At 45.2% G+C, this 21,016-nt stretch overlaps 2 protein-coding genes across 2 annotated transcripts in view; one reads left to right on the top strand and one right to left on the bottom strand.

The window, feature by feature from the left end:
* The window catches only part of PRKCA (protein kinase C alpha), a gene marked incomplete in the record, with an annotated part of 253,925 nt that overhangs the window by 111,393 nt on the left and 121,516 nt on the right, over nt 1-21,016 (bottom strand).
* Nucleotides 318-14,628, top strand: LOC120919234 (E3 ubiquitin-protein ligase TRIM11-like). Its single transcript, XM_040331297.1, has 2 exons — nt 318-1,815; nt 14,601-14,628. The coding sequence occupies exon 1, from the start codon at nt 341-343 to the stop codon at nt 1,736-1,738; it is 1,398 nt and encodes a 465-aa protein (XP_040187231.1). The 5' UTR covers nt 318-340; the 3' UTR covers nt 1,739-1,815; nt 14,601-14,628.

Below are 21,016 nucleotides of genomic sequence, written 5' to 3'. Positions count from 1 at the left end.
CAACAATGGGGCACTATTCCTCCCACTGATACCAATGATGGGAGACTCTTCCCATGGAGGCAGAGGCATGTTCTAGGCCAGTACTTTAGAGACCCCTGGTATAGAGGCTATGCTATGCCACCAAATGTCCTGAAAGAACCCCAGGCATCGTTCATGGTAGCGCAGCTTTTATAATCCGTTTTGCATTATTGATTCTACTTTGTACCGGTTTAGTTACCTGAAAGCTACATGAACTCTGTCTAAACATTTGGCTGGGTTATCATTGGCATCATGTTACCAGACTACGCCCTGAATGTTTTGGGTACAGATTGTTCAGTTATTTTTCCTTATTTCTCTTACAATGGCGTCTGCGGAGATTATCGAGGAGCCGCGCTGCTGCATCTGTACGAGCAATTGCCCCAATCCTATGACCCTGAACTGTGGACATGGCTTCTGCTGGGAATGTATTACTATTTTTCGGGATAAACAAGTTACAAATGAAGGTTACAGCTGTCCTAAGTGCAGAAAGAGAGACGCAAACCAGCCCAGGATCTTCTGCACTCAATGTCTGCACACTTCCAAGCTGGCCGTGAAATCCTGTCTGCTCTGTGAGGCTCATCTCTGTGAAGATCACCTGAGAATACACAACACGTCACCAGAACACGTCCTACTGAAGCCCACCAATGACCTGAAGAGCAGGAAATGCCCCAACCATAACCGGATCCTGGAGTATTACTGCAATGAGGACGACGTTTTTCTCTGTGGGTCGTGCCGGGATGGTGGCCACCAAGGACACCAGGTGGAGAAGCTGGAAGAGGTCTTCATGAAGACAGAGCGGAAACTCAGCCATTTGCATGAACAAAAAAAAAAGGTAGAAGAAAATAAAGGGGACATAACAGGCAAAGTCGATAGATTGTTTAGAGACATGAGGCAACGACTAGAAGACCTGGAGGAGAGAGTCCGCCGCGAGGTCTGCAGGCAGGCAGAGCAGTCCTCAGCCTCTAATTTAATCCAGGAGTTGAAGGCCAAGAAGGCCAGGCTATCATGTAAGATGGTTCAGCCTGAGGAGCTGTGTAACACGACCAATCAAAGAGACGGGGGATTGCATGGAAGTACGAAGGTCACAGATGTGCAGAACGAGACGTGTGAACAGGACGAGTTCCTCATCTCTATGATTTTACACGCAGGTTTATCAGATATAGTGAAAATGAAGGACGATCGGTTCCCTGTGCTGAAGCCTACAGGAATAACCCTGGATATAAATACCGCAGCCAAAGACGTGCAAATCTCCGATGACCTGAAAACTGCCGTGTCCACCACAGATGTGATTGAGAAGCGCCCAAGACCCAGAGGAAGGTTTCAGACTTGTCGGGTTTTAAGCACCAACACGTTTTCTTCAGGACGTCATTACTGGGTGGTGGAGACCAGTACATCAGGGAACTGGGCTGTCGGAATGTGCTACCCCAGTATAAGTAAAGTTCAGGGCTGGATAGGAGAAACCAACAAGTCCTGGGGTCTCAAGAAGCTTTATGGTTTATACCACATACAGCACAACCGTACCTCCCAACATTTGTCAGACATGGCTCCCTGTAACAGCTTCGCAGTCTGTCTGGATTATGAGGCCGGGCGTCTGTCCTTCTATGCGTTGTGTGACCCCGTCCGACTCCTTCACACCTTCACCACCACCTTCACCGAGCCCCTCAATGCCGTGCTTCAGGTGGGAGAGGAAGGGTCACACAGCCAGATTAAGGTACTCTAGATTGGTGGTTATCAACCCTAGGGTCCTGTACGGCAGTGGTCATCAACTCCTGTCCTCAGGGCCCACTAACAGGCCAGGTTTGCAAGATAACTCAAATACATCCCAGGTGATATCATTTGATGCTCAGCGATTGCATTATTCTAGTCTGCATCTCCCCCCAAAGTAATGCAAAAGACCTGGCCTGTTAGTGGGTCCTGAGGACAAGGCTGATGACCACTGCTGTAGGGGATGAGGTTTCTGGAGGGGGTTGGGTTGAATTCAGGAGGAGGGGTGCCTTGCATGGGCACTGTAGGAGACTGGAGGGGGGATGGAGTCAGTATTGGGAAGTTGGGAGGCACTGTAGGGAGGGGAGGTGAGGGTAAGGGGGGGCACTGCAGGCAATTATGGGAGGTTGGGTGGCAGTACAGGGAGGAGGGGAAGTAAGGGGCACTGCAGACAATTATGAGAGGTTGGGTGGCTCTGCAGGGAGGAGGGGGGTTGATGGGCACTGTGGACAAAGTAAACAATTATGGGAGGATGGGTGGCACTGCAGGCAGGGGAGGGGGACACTGTGGGGGGGGGGGGTGATAGGCACTGTGAGTGAGTGAGTGAAAAACTTATATAGTGCTACACATGCGAACTGAATCGCCTCTGGGCGCTCATTTGTCCATTTCTCCTTTGAACTCAAAAGAGGTGGGTTTTGATCTTTCTCTTAAAGGTCAAGTCATTCTCCTCCAACCGAATGCTGATTGGTAACGCGTTCCATACTCTGGGGCCCTGGAGCGCAAATCTTCGTTCCACCTTGGACTTGTATCTGGCTTTGGGTATTTGGAGTCGATTTTGATTGGTGGATCGCAGAACGCGATTGGAGTTGTGAGCTTTTAGTTTTTCGCATAGATATTGGGGGGCAATAATTCATTGGACTTATAATTCAGGAGGCGGGGTGCCTTGCATGGGCACTGTGGGGGACTGGGGGGGGGGGGGTGTTGGAGTCGGTGTTGAGAAGTTGGGAGGCACTGCCGGGAGGGTAAGGGGGGCACTGCAAACAATTATGGGAGGTTGGGTGGCTCTGCAGGGAGGTGGAGGGGGGTTGAGGGGCACCGTGAGCAATTATGGGAGGTTGGGCGGCACTACAGGCAATTATGGGAGGTTGGGTGGCTCTGCAGGGAGGAGGAGGGGTTAAGGGGTACTGTGAGCAAGTATGGGAGGTTGGGTGGCACTACAGGGAGGATGGGGGGAGTGAGGGGCACTGTGGGAAATTATGGGAGGTTGGGTGGCACTTCGGGGGCGGGGGGAGTTGAGGGCACTGTGGGCAATTATGGGAGGTTGTGTGGCACTGCAGGGAGGAGGAGGGGTTAAGGGGTACTGTGATCAAGTATGGGAGGTTGGGTGGCACTACAGGGAGGAGGAGGGGAGTGAGGGGCACTGTGGGCAATTATGGGAGGTTGTGTGGCACTGCAGGGAGGAGGGGGGGGTTGAAGAGCACTGTGGGCAATTATGGGAGGATGGGTGGCACTGCAGGCAGGGGAGTGGACACTGTGGGGGGGTTGATGGGCACTATGGACAACGTAAACAATTACAGGAGGATGGGTGGCAATGTGGTAGGTTAGGGGATCTGAAGCTGGTTGAAGGCCTGGGAGGAGGGAGGCCGTGGCCCAGTGGTCGAGAATCAATGCTTGAGATTAACAACTGGCACAAGGGTATATGTTAGAACAGCTTTGCCCAATGACGTCTATATAGACCTCAGTCACACACAGGATCCTGATGTCGGTGGTCTGGCATTGGGCAGAATTTATAAATGTCGATCTTCATTATGGGACCATAGATGAGGAATATTGTAAAGTAAAAAAGATTCATTTATGATTTAGCCAAGCAGTTTAAAACCGTCTCAAAACATAATAATACTGTATATACATAATACAGGCATGATGGGGTACTATATATATATATATATATATATATATATATATATATATATATATATTAGAGCTGCACGATTCTGGCTAAAATGAGAATCACCATTTTTTTTGCTTAGAAGAGAGATCACGATTCTCGTGGCATGACATCTTTCACATTAGGGTTAGTGTGATATTACAGATTTATCTGAGCAAATCAAAACCATTCTGTTTAATCAATACTCAATACAATATAGATATGGGGGTATAGATATCTTCTATACATTTAGGGGTGAGATTGTTAAGGCTCATTAGATACTAAATACCGAGTGACGGGTTCAGGTGGGTAATGTTGTATAATATAAATACATTACAGATAGAATATTATTATTACATTGATATTTTAGGTTACAGTTTTATATAGAATGATCCCCACAGAGATGTGATTGGCCATCAATAACTTCCATCTGATTGGAGGTCGCCTCGTCTCGGGGCTCCAGCACACACCTCTGACATTCATTCCTGGGGGAGCCACCGATTGGCTGGGCCGGGTTTATATTACAGCGGCACGATTCTGGCCAACATGAGAATCACCATTTTTTTTGCTTAGTATAAAGATCACGATTCTTGTGGCGTAAAATCTTTCACAATTTACAAAAAAAAAAAAATTGTATTCATTAAACACATTTTTTCCCAAAACAAATTGCATTTGAAAGACCGCTGCGCAAAATCCAGCTGTTGTAGAACTACACGTCCCATGGGGCATTGTAACACACTGACATTCACAGACATGACTGGGCATGATGGGAATTGTAGTTCCTGAACAACTGGAGGGCCGTAGTTTGAAGACCCCTGCTCTAGGGTCTCTACCAAAAATATATATTAAGGGCCAGATTCACGTAGGAGAGCGTGGGGCAGATTCAGATAGATCAGCGGATCTTTAGATCCGCGTAATCTATCTGATTTACGTGCCGCCGGCGCAAGTTTGAGAGGCTAGTGCTGTATTCAGAAAGCACTTACCTCAAAACTTGCGGCGGCGTATCATAAATCCCCCGTCAGAATTCAAATTCCGCGGCTAGGAGGAGTGTAGTATTTAAATCAGGCGTGTCCCCGCGCCGATTTAACTGCGAATGCGCCGCCGGCTAAATTTCCCAGCGTGCATTGCTCCAAATGACGTCGCAAGGACGTCATTGGTTTCGGCGTGAACGTAAATTAGGTCCATCCGTATTCGCGAACGACTTACGCAAACGATGTAAAAATTCAAAACTCGGCGCGGGAATGACGGCCATACTTAACATTGGATACGCCGCATATAGCAGGGGTAACTATCCGCCGGAAAAAGCCGAACGCAAACGACGTAAAAAAAAAAAACGACGGGCGGGCGTACGTTTCTGAATCGGCGGATCTCCTCATTTGCATATTCGTGGCGAGTAAAACACGAAACGCCACCTAGCGGCCAGCGGTAGATTGCAGCCCAAGATCCGACGGTGCAAGCCACTTACACCTGGCGGATCTTAGGGAGATCTATGCGTAACTGATTCGATGAATCAGTCGCATAGATCCGACTGTCGGATCTCAGAGATACGCCGTCGTATCTCTATCTGAATCTGCCCCCGTATCTTTGTGCGGGCGTAGCGTATCCTATTTACGCTACGCCTCCGCAACTTAGACAGGCAAGTGCAGTCTTCACAAAGCACTTGCTCCGTAAGTTGCGGCAGCGTACTGTAAATTGGCCGGCGTAAGCCCGCCTAATTCAAATGTGGAAGAGGTGGGCGTGTTTTATTAAAATGAGCCGCGACCCCATGCAAATGAAGCGCCGATCGTACGGCGCATGCGCGCGTGCGCATGCTCAGTATCACGTCGAATTTACTCCCTAAGATACGCCGGCTCAATGCCTGTGACGTGAACGTAACCTACGCCCAGCCCCATTCACGTACGACTTACGTAAACGACGTAAAAAGATACGCTTTTTTCCGACGTCCATACTTTGCATTGGCTGCGCCTCATATAGCAGGGGTAACTTTACGCCGGACGTAAGCCTAACGTAAACGGCGTAGCAGGCGCAAGTACGTTCGTGAATCAGCGTATCTACCTAATTTACATATTCGACGCGTAAATCTACGGAAGCGCCCCTTGCGGCCAGCGTAAATATGCACCCCCAAGATACGACGGCGTAGGAGACTTATGCCGCTTGTATCTTGGCCAAATTTATGCGTAACTGATTCTAAGAATGAAGCGCATAGATACGACGGCTCGCATTCGGACTTACGACGGCGTACGTGGAGATACGCCGTCGTAAGTCCTTTGTGAATCTGGCCCATAATGTTTGGGGGTTCTCAGTAATTTTCTAGCAAAAAAAAAAAAACTACCAACTTGAAAACAACAACTGTCAGAAAAAGGTTTGGTGTTTAAGGGGTTAAACGTTCCTAATTTACATACAGAAGTTCATTCCTTTGATGTAAAATATAAATTGATACAATGTTTAGACTTAATGTTACACTGATAAAGAATGTTGTAAAACTTTGCAGACTGCCGGGACTTTGACTTTTGATGGCCGAGAGAAAATGTCTCTGCTTACCAAAGATCGGGAAACCCTTTGTCAAGATTGTGATATCGATTCTTGGCGATTAATCGTGCCGCTCTAGTTTATATCCAACTGCCACTGACCCCCCCAAACAAGTCAATGTCGGGGTGTCTGTCTCCACATATATTGTGTGCTCAGGAATAATAATGCAGGTTTATCAATGTCATTATTGGTAGTTGAAATGTCCAATCAGTATATAGTCTGATCAGATCAGTAGTTATGTGTGGTGTATATATATATATATATGAGGGGGATATACTGTATATTATGTGTGGTGTATATATATATATATATATATATATATATATATATATATATATATATATATATATGAGGGGGATATACTGTATATTATGTGTGGTATATATATATATATGAGGGGGATATACTGTATATGTGTGGTGTATATATATATATATATATATATGAGGGGGATATACTGTATATTATGTGTGGTGTATATATATATATATGAGGGGGATATACTGTATATTATGTGTGGTGTATATATATATATGAGGGGGATATACTGTATATGTGTGGTGTATATATATATATGAGGGGGATATACTGTATATTATGTGTGGTGTGTATATATATATATATATATATATATATATATATATATATATATATATATATATATATGAGGGGGATATACTGTATATTATGTGTGGTGTATATATATATATGAGGGGGATATACTGTATATTATGTGTGGTGTATATATATATATATGAGGGGGATATACTGTATATGTGTGGTGTATATATATATATATATATATATATATATATGAGGGGGATATACTGTATATTATGTGTGGTGTGTATATATATATATATATATATATATATATATATGAGGGGGATATACTGTATATTATGTGTGGTGTGTATATATATATATATATATATATATATATATATATATGAGGGGGATATACTGTATATTATGTGTGGTGTATATATATATATGAGGGGGATATACTGTATATTATGTGTGGTGTGTATATATATATATATGAGGGGGATATACTGTATATTATGTGTGGTGTGTATATATATATATATATATATATATATATATATATGAGGGGGATATACTGTATATTATGTGTGGTGTATATATATATATATATATATATATGAGGGGGATATACTGTATATTATGTGTTGTGTATATATATATATATATGAGGGGGATATACTGTATATTATGTGTGGTGTATATATATATATATATATGGGGGATATACTGTATATTATGTGTGGTGTATATATATATATATATATATGAGGGGGATATACTGTATATTATGTGTGGTGTATATATATATATATATATATATATATATATGAGGGGGGTATACTGTATATTATGTGTGGTGTATATATATATATATATGAGGGGGATATACTGTATATTATGTGTGGTGTATATATATATATATATATATATATATATGAGGGGGATATACTGTATATTATGTGTGGTGTATATATATATATATATATGAGGGGGATATACTGTATATTATGTGTGGTGTATATATATATATATATGGGGGATATACTGTATATTATGTGTGGTGTGTGTATATATATATATATATATGAGGGGGATATACTATATATTATGTGTGGTGTATATATATATATATATATGAGGGGGATATACTGTATATTATATACTTGGCACAATGTATCTTTATCTCATGTAATAAAATGTATCTCTGTGTCACACAAATGAGAACTCCGCTTTATTTTATAACTATTATAAGAAATTATTTTATATTGAACCCCCAGAGTGTGACTGAACCCCCCCGCCATCCACCCGGAACTGAATGTCTGTAATCGGGGGATCTGCTCTCCTCTGATTGGCCGGTGTGATGTGTGTGAGGATTCAGTGAATGCAGATTTGCTTCATTCACCTCCACCATGCTGAGTAATGTGTATATAGTGCAGGATTCATACAGATTATCGGGGGGGGGGGGGGGGGGCACCTTCCAGAACAATAGACAGGTAATCTTCACTCCATTACTCAATACATAAATGTGCCTCTTCCTTCATTCACACCGCAATCCCCCCCCCCCCCCCCGCCCTCCGCTCGGTGTGTACTACACAATACAGTCACTATCAGTGTATCGGATTTCTGAATGCGGAACATTTGGAGGGAAGTATTGTGTAAGAAGATAATCTCGTTATAAGTGATTTAAATATTTTTCCTCTTTTACACGTAATAAATGGTCTCAGATTTAGTAATGACAGAATTGCATAATCCACAAGGCAATCTAGGCAGGAGCCTAGGGCCCGATGCATGTCCGGAGGGTCCAGCAACAACCCCCGACTCCTGCAATAAGTCAGAGGGATCACAAAATAAGTCACAGATATGGACCCATCTGTCACCCTACATAGGATGAGGGACTTGTAGGCAGTGTGCATCTGATGGGACCCTCAGGGGGTACACACAATGTAGGTGGGGTGTCCAATGTAATTCCTAGCAATGCCAATAGAAAGGATTTGGGGGGGGGGGGTTGATTAGGGTCTAGGAGTGCATGATCCCCGCCTCCCAGTATGAATTCCCCCAGCCCCCCTACACCCCCCAAAGCCCATATGGACACACAGTACAGATTTATCCCAAGAGCCCCACTTCTCCCCCAGTACAGGTACCACAGCCCCAACCCCGCCCCACTCAGTAAAGACACCCCCTTTAGAGCCCAACCCCTTATTAGTCCTCAATATCGAACTCCCCACAGTACAGAACCCCCCTCCCCCGTAAAGTACCCTCTCCTCCCTCAGTACAGACCGCCCTCCCACCTATGTCTAGGCCCCCCCCAACCCCCTCCACAGCAGAGATCCCCCCCTGTAACGGAACGTCCCACACTCCGCTTGAGTGCTTCCGTCATATACCCCTTCCTATCAGTCTGGATATAGATATCAGATATTCTAGCTGCTCACAAGCACACAACGAGAGGAGACTTGTTTGTGTGCTAAACATGGAGTGTTTAATAGAACCAAGAATACAACCTTATATACCGTTAAAGAGGAGGTAACCAGAACATAAATTAACATGAGCTAATTAACTAATCATTTACCCAGACGAGGTGACTCCGAGATATGACCTTTCAAGGTAGACATCCCGTCTCCGCTCACCTGCTATACAATACACATTATCATAAGTGTAAACACCGGACATCTTCACACAATAGCAGGGTCAATTAGCACAGAGAACCGAGAGATGGCTGGAGGGGATGGCATTAGCATCTAACAGTATGAATGAGTCACTCTCTTACAATTAACCCGTTGAGTTCAGAATCAACAACCAGTAAATAGTTCTTTACAGATATCCTGGAATATATTGTGGATAATAATTACATAATAATCCCATCTCAGGTAGTCCAAGATATCATTTCTCAGTCATCCTATGCCCCTAGTGGACATAGGATGATTTTAGACATAAGAGGGTCCGAGTCTGTCACATTTCTCCCCCATCAAAAGTCGACTAACAAGGTCCCAGACATCCACCTGGTCTGGACATGCGTTAGTCGGACAAAGTGAACTCACATAGTCTGTCCGCATGACCTCCAATCTTGGCTGCAAGGAGTAGTTGACACCAGTAGGTGTGGGGCAGAGGTCATGGACTCTCTGTCCGGCTGCCAGCGCGTCAGCTAGGTGGTTTTTAACATTCCGGGGCTTGGTCTGCTGCTGGGCAGAGGGGCCGACCGCCCCAGCTTCCTGAAGCTGTAGAGACACTGTATATGTGCTAGGCAGGGGCCAGCAGCGCTCTGCCCTTTTGCCAGCACTTCTGCTGGGGACTCCCAATCATCCGCTCCAGCTAACCGTTGGGGAAGGAGGCTGGATTCCTCCACACCCAAACTGTGTAGCTGCCATTGGGGAGGTGAGCTAGCTGCTTCCTTTTCCGTTCCCTCATCTGGCTGCTGGGACAACATGTCTGTGGTACTGTCTCCCAGATGCACGGATCTTTGCTGGGGAGGAAAGACCACGTTCTCCACCCTGGCCAACTGTTGGGGAGGGACGATGAACACCTCCTCTCCAGTCTCCCCCTGTATCTGCTGCTGGAAAGTGATCGCCACCTTCTCACCCTGAGCCTCTGGAACTGCGACAGGGGTGGGGCAGAGGTCTTGAACCCTCTGTCCGGTGACCAGCGCTTCAGCTGTGGAAGTTCCTTGCAACTCCACAGATACTGCTGTTGGTGATGGGCAGAGCATAGTGAAGTGTGGCCCTGATACCAGCTCTTCTGCTGGAGGCTCCTCAGGTTGTTCTTCCTCAGCAGAAAAGTCTATCAAATCCCCTGTCTCTGCAACTGGTGTCTGGGGATAGAGGTTCACCATCTCCTGTCTGTGGAACCCAGAAGATGCTATCGGTGCTGGGCAGAGGTTAACAGTACTCTGCCCTGCTGTCATCACCATCTTTGGGGATGGCAATCTCCAGATTTTCCACTTCTGATTCTCTGGTATACTGCTGGACAGGCACATTCCTCCATCCATGATCATCCCATTCAGAAACAGGATCATCAAGGTCAGTCAGCACTTGCTGCATCCGCCATAAGACCTCCGCGTCCATAGCTGCGGGGGCAGGTTGGCAAAGCACACTGTTACTCTGCCACATTGCCGACTCTTCAGCCAGGTTTTCAGAGTTGTCCACTGGTATTTCCTGATAGTCCCAGGCAAAGGGAGCCCAGCCCTGGCGCTGAGCAGAGTCTAGCAGCCGTCTGTAGGCGGTATCCAGCTCCCATTCCTGAACGGCCAGAAACTCCAAATCTTCCAGTGCCCAGTGCACTTCCGAGACATTCAGTAGCCACTCCAAATCACTCCCAAAGTTAGAGTCCCGTCAGCTTCACATACAACAGTCCCAGGCCGCCGTAGCTTAAGCCTTCCGTTGGGCTGTCACCCGCTATCCAGAGACATGCTTGGGACACATGCCACCGAAGAGCTCTGTAGCTCTCATCCAGCCGCATCTCTTCCCAGACCAGCCTGCTTAATTCAGCTGTCTGTTCCTTGTGCGTTTTTTCTCCCAACAACAGCACCCGCAATCCACACTGTGACCACTACCTTTCCCGGTTGGAGGGGAGAACTTTTCTCTGGTGTTGCTGCTCACGGGCTAGCGCTTCCTTCCAGAGTTCACAGCGAATAGAATCCGACCATCCCAGCAGGACCTGCTCTGATACTGGTCCTCTGTGCTGTATCTGCTTCTCTCGCAACCTTCTTCCGAATTTCTCTTTCATGGCGGCTGGTATCTGTACCTCTCCTCTCCTGCTATCTAAACCTTGGATCCAGGTGGAGGTTGGATGTCCCCGACTGCAGGAAGCATCCCACTGCTGCCACCAATGTAACGGAACGTCCCACACGCCGCTTGAGTGCTTCCCTCATATACCGCTTCCTATCAGTCTGGATATAGATATTAGATATTCCAGCTACCCTCAACACACACACGAGATGAGACTTGTTTGTGTGCTAAACATGGAGTGTTTAATAGAACCAAGAATACAACCTTATATACAGTTTAAAGAGGAGGTAACCAGAACATAAATTAACATAATTAACTAATCATTTACCCAAACGAGGTGACTCCGAGATATGAACTTTCAGAGTGAATGTCCCGTCTCCGCTCACCTGCTATACAATACACATTATCATAAGTGTAAACACCGGACATCTTCACACAATAACAGGGTCAATTAGCACAGAGAAATGGCTGGAGGTGACGGCATTAGCATCTAACAGTATGAATGAGTCACTCTTACAATTAACCCTCCAAACTGGTCTCCAAACTGTGGCTGATGGACTGGATGCGGCCCCATGGGGGCACTAATTCTCCCAATGTCCCAATGATACAAGGCACTATTCCTACCACTGACACCAACATTGGGCACTATTCCTTCCAATGATATGAGCAATAAAACACTACTACTCCAACTGACACTAAATATGGTGGGACACCATTCCTCCCACTGATACCAATGGTGGGACACACCATTCCTCCCACTGATACCAATGGTGGGACACTATTCCTCCCACTGACACCAACGATGGGACACTATTCCTCCCACTGATACCAATGATGGGACATTATTCCTCCCACTGATACCAATGATGGGACACTATTCCCCCCACTGATACCAATGATGGGACACTATTCCTCCAACTGATACCAATGGTGGGACACTATTCCTACCACTGACAGCAATGGTGGGACACTATTCCTTCCACTGACACCAATGATGGGACACTATTCCTCCCACTGACACAAATGATTGAACATTATTCCTTTCACCGATACCTATGATGGGACACTATTCCTCCCACTGACACCAATGATGGGACACTATTCCTTCCACTGATACCCAAGATGGGACACTATATTCCTTCCACTCAAACCAATTATTGGACACTACACCTTCTACTGACACCAAAGATGGGTCACTATTCCTCCTCCCACTGACCACCACTACTTGGGTAGTGTTTACTGCCATGGAGGCATTTTCTGCTCCCACTGGCCACTATCTGGCCCCTCTAAAGAATGAGGACCAATAAACAGTCCTTTTGTTTAGAAAGTTTGGAGACCCCTGGCTATGCTATGCAGCCAAATGTAACCCTGAAAGAACCACAAGAACATTTCGTACTCCATGGTAGTGCCGCTTTTATAATCCGTTTTGTATTATTGATTCTTGTTTGTACCTGTTGAGCAAACTGAAAATTCCGCTTACTTACAAGTCCGATCATTCAGCAGGATTTGCATCCAGTTACAAGACTACGCCCTGATTGTTTTGGGTACAGATTGTTCAGTTTCACTTCCTCATTTCTTACGATGGCGTCTGTGGAGTTTATCGAGGTGCCACACTGCTGCATCTGTGAGAACAGTTTTACTGATCTTATGACACTGAACTGTAATCACGACTTCTGCCGGGAATGTATTACAAAAGTTCTGGACACCCTGAAGACAAATGAGGAATATTACTGCTGTCCTAAGTGCAGGAAGAGATCTGGATGTGGACCTGAAGTGAAGAGGTTTAGACGATTCAGTAACTATGCCGAGACGTCTCAATCGAGACAGAAAGACACAAACCAGCCCGGGATCTTCTGCACTCAATGTCTCTACGCTTCCATTCCTGCCGTGAAATCCTGTCTGCTCTGTGAGGCTCATCTCTGTGAAGATCACCTGAGAAGACACAACACGTCACCAGAACATGTCCTAGTGAAGCCCACCAATGACCTGAAGAGCAGGAAATGCCCCAACCATAAGAGGATCCTGGAGTATTACTGCAATGAGGACGACGCTTTTCTCTGTGTGTCCTGCCGGGATGGTGGACACCAAGAACACCAGGTGGAGAAGCTGGAAGAGGTCTTCATGAAACTGGTGAGAGAGAAGGTGAAGATTGAAATGAAACTCAACAATCTATATGATCAAAGCATGAAGGAGGAAGATAATAAAGGGGACACAATAGATAAAGTCGATAGATTGTTTAGAGACATCAGGCAACGGCTGGAAGACCTGGAGGAGAGGGTCCGTAATGAGGTCTCCAGGCAGGCAGAGCAGTCCTCAGCCTCCAATTTAATCCAGGAGCAGGAAAATAAGAAGGACGAGCTAATACGTAAGATCGGTCGGATTGAAAAGCTGTGCATCATTGCCGATCAAAGAGACTGCACATTGGATGAAAGTACTGAAGAGGCCACTGATCTACAAGAAGAGACGTGTGAACAGGACGAGTTCCCCATCTGTATGATTTTACACGCAGGTTTATCAGATATAGTGAAAATGGAGGACGATCGGTTCCCTGTGCTGAAGCCTACAGGAATAACCCTGGATAAAAATACTGCAGCCAAAGACGTGCAAATCTCCGATGACCTGAAAACTGCCATGTCCACCACTATGATTGAGATGCACCCAAGACCCAGAGGAAGGTTTCAGACTTGTCTGGTTTTAAGCACCAATACGTTTTCTTCAGGACGTCATTACTGGGTGGTGGAGACCAGTACATCAGGGAACTGGGCTATCGGTATGTGCTACCCCAGTATAAGTAAAGGACGGGGCTGGATAGGAGAAACCGACAAGTCCTGGGGTCTCAAGAAGCTTTATGGTTCATACCACGTACAGCACAAACGCAACGCCAAACATCTGTCGGACATGGCTCCCTGCAACAGCTTCGGAGTCTGTCTGGATTATGAGGCCGGGCGTCTGTCCTTCTATGCCTTGTGTGACCCCGTCCAACTCCTCCACACCTTCACCACCACCTTCACCGAGCCCCTCCATGCCATGCTTCAGGTGGGAGAGGAAGGGTCACACAGCCAGATTAAGGTACTCTAGATTGGTGGTTCTCAACCCTAGGATCCTGTACGGCAGTGGTCATCAACTCCTGTCCTCGGGGCCCACTAACAGGCCAGGTTTTATGTATTCTGGAGGGGGTTGGGTTGAATTCAGGAGGCGGGGTGCCTTGCATGGGCATAGTGGGAGACTGGGGGGGGGGGGGTTGGAGTCAGTGTTGGGAGGCACTGTAGGGAAGGGAGGGTGGGGAGGGGGTTGAGGGGCACTGCAGGGAGGGGAGGGTAAGAGGGGGCACTGCAGGCAATTATGGGAGCTTGGGTGGCACTTCTGGGAGGAGGGAGGGGTTGAGGGGCACTGTGGGCAATTATGTGAGGATGGGTGGCTCTGCATGGAGGAGGGGGGGTTGAGGAGCACTGTGGGCAATTATGGGAGGATGGGTGGCAATACAGGGAGGGGGGGCGTTGAGAGGCACTGTGGGAGGGGAGGGGAAGGGAGGGGAGGGGAGGGGAGGGGAAGGGAAGGGAAGGGAGGGGAGGGGAGGGGAGGGGGAGGGAAAGGAAAGTAAAGTAAGGGGAGGGGAAGGGAGGGAAAGGGAAGGGAGGGGAGGGGAGGGGAAGGGAGGGGTAGAGTAAGCGTGATATTACAGATTTATCTGAGCAAACCAAAACCATTTTGTTTAATCAATACAATATAGATATGGGGGGAGGGTATCTAAGCTTTCTTATACTAGAACAATATATATCTTCTATACATTTAGGGGTGAGGTATATATATATACTTATATATACTCATTATATACTAAATCACTAAATACCGAGTGACGGGTTCAGGTGGGTAATGTTGTGTAATATAAATACATTACCGATATAAAATCAAAATAATAAAACTCCAACAGCGTCCTTAAACAAGGGGGGGTTTTTGTAGATTACTAAAGCGGCGCTAATTGTCACCAGTCCACCGTGAACAATCTTTCTTATAAGAGAAATGTATGAAGGATAGAAGGTGAGTCCCGCAAAAAAAAGCTGTTATTATTTTGATTTTACGAATGTGCAAATTTTTGCTTTTTAGTGGCTGCTGACTTTTAGATGTGCGATTATTTACTGTAAATACTAATGGTAACATTATGTTTAGATTTTAATCTGTTTTAAGAATCCTGTGAATCCCGTAGCGCCGGGATAGTGAAAGAAGGCCAGTGACTTCACTATTTTTGTACATTACAGATATAATACTATTATTACATTGATATTTTATGTTGCAGTCAATAATTTCCATCTGATTGGAGGTCGCCACGTCTTGGGGCACCAGCACACACACCTCTGACATTCATTCCTGGGGGAGCCACTGATTGGCTGGGCCGGGTTTATATGACAGCTGCACGATTCTGGCCAACATGAGAAGCACCATTTTTTTTTGCTTAGAATAAAGATCACGATTCTCACGGCGTAAAAATGTTTTACATTACACAAAAAAAATGTGGGCTAACTTTACTGTGTTTTTTTAAAAATTATTGTTTATTAAAGTAATTCTTTCCAAAAAAATTGCATTTGAAAGAGCGCTGCGCAAATACAGTGCGACATAAAATATTGCAACAACCACCATTTTATTCTTTAGGGTCTCTACTAAAAAAAAAAAAAAAAAAGATATATATATATAATGTTTGGGGGTTCTCAGTAATTTTCTAGCAAAAAAAAAAAGTGACTTTAACTTAAAAAAACAACAACTGTAAGAAAAAGGTTTGGTGTTTAAGTGGTTAAACGTTCCTAATTTACATACAGAAGTCTATTCCTTTGATGTAAAAGACAAATTGATACAATGTTTAGATTTAATGATACACTGATAAAGAATGTGATAAAACTTGGCAGACTGCCCGGACTTCGGGACTTCGACTATCGGGAAGATCGGGAAACCCTTTGTCAAGATCGCAACGGGGGGAAAAAAAATTGTGATAACGATTCTTGATGATTAATCATGCCACTGACCCCCCCAAAACAAGTCAATGTCGGGGTGTCTGTCTCCACATATATTGTGTGCTCAGGAATAATAATGCAGGTTTATCAATGTCATTATTGGTATTTTAAATGTCCAATCAGCATATAGTGATCAGATCAGTAGTGATGTGTGGTATATATATATATATATGTGGAAAAACTGAGAAATTAGGTTGCGCTAGATAATCTACACAACATAAAAACTGTACAAAACAGCGCAACCTAATTTCTAATTTTCTTTTTAGGTGTTGCAGTTTTTTTTTTTTTTTTACTTAAACTTCTAATTTTTTATAATCAATCTTTTATTTCTCTTTAGCGCCGTATATTTTCCTTTGTTGATTGTGTGTATATATATATATATATATATATATATATATATATGAGGGGGATATACTGTATATTATATACTTGTCACAATGTATCTTTATCTCATGTAATAAAATGTATCTCTGTGTCACACACATGAGAACTCTGCTTTATTTTATATACATTTTAGGCAATAAATGATTTTATATTGAACCCCCCAGAGTGTGACTGAACCCCCCGCCATCCACCCGGAACTGAATGTCTGAAATGGGGGGGGATATGGTTATCAGGGGGGATCTGCTCTCCTCTGATTGGCTGGTGTGATGTGTGATTGGAGGATTCAGTGAATGCAGATCTGCCTCATTCACCTCCACCATGCTGAGTGATGTGTATATAGTGCAGGATTCTTCACGCAGATTATCGGGGGGGTGCCTTCCAGAACAAGGGACAGGAAATTAAACATCTTCAGATGATTACTCAATACACAAATGTACCACTTCCTTCCCCCCCCCCCCCTCCCCCCCCCCCCCCCTTCGCTCGGTGTGTACTACACAATGCAGTCACTATCAGTGTAAGAAGATAATCCGGTTATAAGTAGGGTTGAGCAAACTGTAAAGTTCGGGTTCGGTACGGACTTTGTTTTTTTTTGTACCCGGACCCGAACAATTTGCTGAAAGTTCGGGGTCGGGTGTTCGGCAATGTTACGGCGGGCTGCAGGGCAGCCAATCGCCATTTGTTTTAGTACTGTGACTAATAAGCCATCACACTAATGGCATGGCTGTGATTGGCCAGTGCAGCATGTGACCCAGCGTCTATATAAGCTAGAGGCACACAGCGCAGCTCGTCACTCTGCATTAGTTCGGTTAGGGAAAGGTTCCGGGTTGAATTTGTAGGGAGAGATTTAGATAGGAGTCAGACTGTCTTGTCCTGCTTCAGAATCTCCAGCACTGCATATGTTACTATGAGATACTCTGCAAGATAGGTTAGGGGAAGGTTCCCGTTTGTGCTTGTAGGGAATAGAAAAATATAGGAGTCTGTCCTGTTTCTAAAATCTAATTACACCAGCACTGCATATGTTACTGTAAGATACTCTGCAAGATACTTTTCTTCCATTGTACTATTCAAAAAACATCCATTTAGGGCAAACAAATATATTTTGCAGTGTTTCCTCCAGTGTTTCCTCCATATCTGTACATTTGAGATAAACACTTTAGATACTGCAGCCAGTGTATTATCTGAACGTGTATTTAGCACGGCAGGGGGCGTTCTCACAGACAAGCGCAGCCGCCTGTCCAGAGACAATGTGGACAAGCTCACGTTCATTAAAATGAACCAGGCATGGATCCCAGAGGACTTGTCCATACCTTGTGCAGAATAGACATCGGGCCGGCCTTACCCAGCCATTGTTTTTTTTTTCTGATCTTTCTAGGGTTGCCACCTCATCCCTTTAAAAGCGAAAACATATTAATTACACAGGTTCTCTGGCTGATTAAGGTGCTGCTAATTAAACTCACTTGGTGCCTTATCGACATTAAATTAGCCCCAGAACCTGTGTAATTACTCCGTGTTCAGGTTTAAAGGGATGAGGTGGCAACCCTAGATCTTTCTCACTCTTTTGGAGTTTACCCTAATTTAAAAAATAAATCAATTAAAAACCAAAACCTGCTGTGTTGGCTACCTCCTCCTCCTCCACATCCACCGCCACCTCAACCTCCTACTCCATATGGACCTCGTCCTCCTATGTCAAGATTATTTTCAGAGTACTTGCCATGCTCTTACCGACATTTTGCTGCCATTTGCAGCCCTCTAGCCCTTTCCCTTGGTGTTTTAAAAACATTTTTGTACTGAAAAGTTCGGATCCCCGTTGACTTCAATGGGGTTCGGGGTCAAGTTCGGGTCAAGTTCGGGTCCCGAACCCAGACTTTTTTCCGAAGTTCGGCCGAACCCGTCAAACCCGAACATCCAGGTGTCCGCTCAACTCTAGTTATAAGTCATTTGCACATTTTCCCTCTTTTACACGTAATAAATGGTCTCGGATTTAGTAATGGCAGAACTGCCAAATCCACCAGGCAATCTAGGCAGGAGCCTAGGGCCCAATGCATGTCTGGAGGGTCCAGTTACATCCCCCCCTGCAGGAAGCCAGAGGGATCACAGACATAATAAGTCACAGATATGGACCCATCTGTCACCTCACATGGGATGAGGGACTTGTAGACAGTTGGTATCTTATGGGACCCTCGGGGGGTACACACAATGTAGGTGGGGTGTCCAATGCAATTCCTAGCAATGTCAATAGAAAGGATTGGGGGGGAGGGTCGATTAGGGTCTAGGAGTGCATACAGCAGGAGGTGCAGGGTGTAGAATAGAATCAAGAATGACCCCCTCCTCCCAGTATGAATTCCCCAAGCCCCCCTACACCCCCCAAAGCCCATATGGACACACAGTACAGATTTATCCCAGGAGCCCCACTTCGCCATCAGTACAGGTACCACAGCCCCAACCCCCCCCCCCTCACACACACACTCAGTAAAGACACCCCCTTTACAGCCCACCCCCTTATTAGTCCTCATTATCAAACTCCCCTTAGTACAGAACCCCCCCCCCTCCCCCGTAAAGTACCCTCTCCTCCCTCAGTACAGACCGCCCTCCCACCTCTGTCTAGGCACCCCCCCACCCCTCCACAGCAGAGATCCCCCCATACCAGATGCAGCATTGGTTCATAGTAAGGAAAGCCCCTCCCATCGGCTGTGTCAATAAGAGTCTTCCCATAAATGAACTGCCACTGTGGAGGGAGGGGCCAGAAGCAGCAACACGGTGCAAATACAATATGTACCGTATTCTCCTCCATACTATACATTGTAAGGAAGACGCCCAACATTTTTTATTTTTTGTAGCTGGAGGCCGAGCACACACCTTGAAAGAACGCGGGCGTGAGGAATCATAATCTGAGCCCTGCTGTTCAAGAAAAAGAAAGTGCAAAGTGTGCAAAAAAAAGGGGGTGTGGTTTTCATTGCGCTAAATATTGGGTGTGGCTAAACAGGAAATGTACAGAACAGTATCTTCCCACTGATCACCAATGTAAGGAACATTCTTCTCACTGATCACCAATGTAAGGAACATTCTTCTCACTGATCACCAATGTAAGGGACCTTCTTCTCACTGATCACCAATGTAAGGAACATTCTTCTCACCGATCACCAATGTAAGGGACATTCTTCTCACTGATCACCAATGTAAGAGACATTCTTCTCACTGATCACCAATGTAAGGGACATTCTTCTCACTGATCACCAATGTAAGGGACATTCTTCTCACTGATCACCAATGTAAGGAACATTCTTCCCACTGATCACCAATGTAAGGAACATTCTTCTCACTGATCACCAATGTAAGGGACATTCTTCTCACTGATCACCAATGTAAGGGACATTCTTCTCACTGATCACCAATGTAAGGAACATTCTTCTCACTGATCACCAATGTAAGGGACATTCTTCTCACTGATCACCAATGTAAGGAACATTCTTCTCACTGATCACCAATGTAAGGGACATTCTTCTCACTGATCACCAATGTAAGGAACATTCTTCTCACTGATCACCAATGTAAGGGACATTCTTCTCACTGATCACCAATGTAAGGAACATTCTTCTCACTGATCACCAATGTAAGGGACATTCTTCTCACTGATCACCAATGTAAGGGACATTCTTCCCACTGATCACCAATGTAAGGGACATTCTTCTCACTGATCACCAATGTAAGGGACATTCTTCCCACTGATCACCAATGTAAGGGACATTCTTCTCACTGATCACCAATGTAAGGAACATTCTTCTCACTGATCACCAATGTAAGGAACATTCTTCTCACTGATCACCAATGTAAGGGACATTCTTCTCACTGATCACCAATGTAAGGGACATTCTTCTCACTGATCACCAATGTAAGGAACATTCTTCTCACTGATCACCAATGTAAGGGACATTCTTCTCACTGATCACCAATGTAAGGAACATTCTTCCCACTGATCACCAATGTAAGGGACATTCTTCCCACTGATCACCAATGTAAGGAACATTCTTCTCACTGATCACCAATGTAAGGAACATTCTTCTCACTGATCACCAATGTAAGGGACATTCTTCTCACTGATCACCAATGTAAGGAACATTCTTCTCACTGATCACCAATGTAAGGAACATTCTTCTCACTGATCACCAATGTAAGGGACATTCTTC

The sequence above is a fragment of the Rana temporaria genome, chromosome 12 (genome assembly GCF_905171775.1).
Source record: "Rana temporaria chromosome 12, aRanTem1.1, whole genome shotgun sequence".
Lineage (NCBI taxonomy): Eukaryota > Metazoa > Chordata > Amphibia > Anura > Ranidae > Rana > Rana temporaria.
This window is presented reverse-complemented; position numbering and strand designations above follow the sequence as displayed.

What these genes read in the sequence shown, in the direction of transcription:
- LOC120919234 (XM_040331297.1), top strand. Translation starts at nt 341, where the DNA reads ATGGCGTCTGCGGAGATTATCGAGGAGCCGCGCTGCTGCATCTGTACG.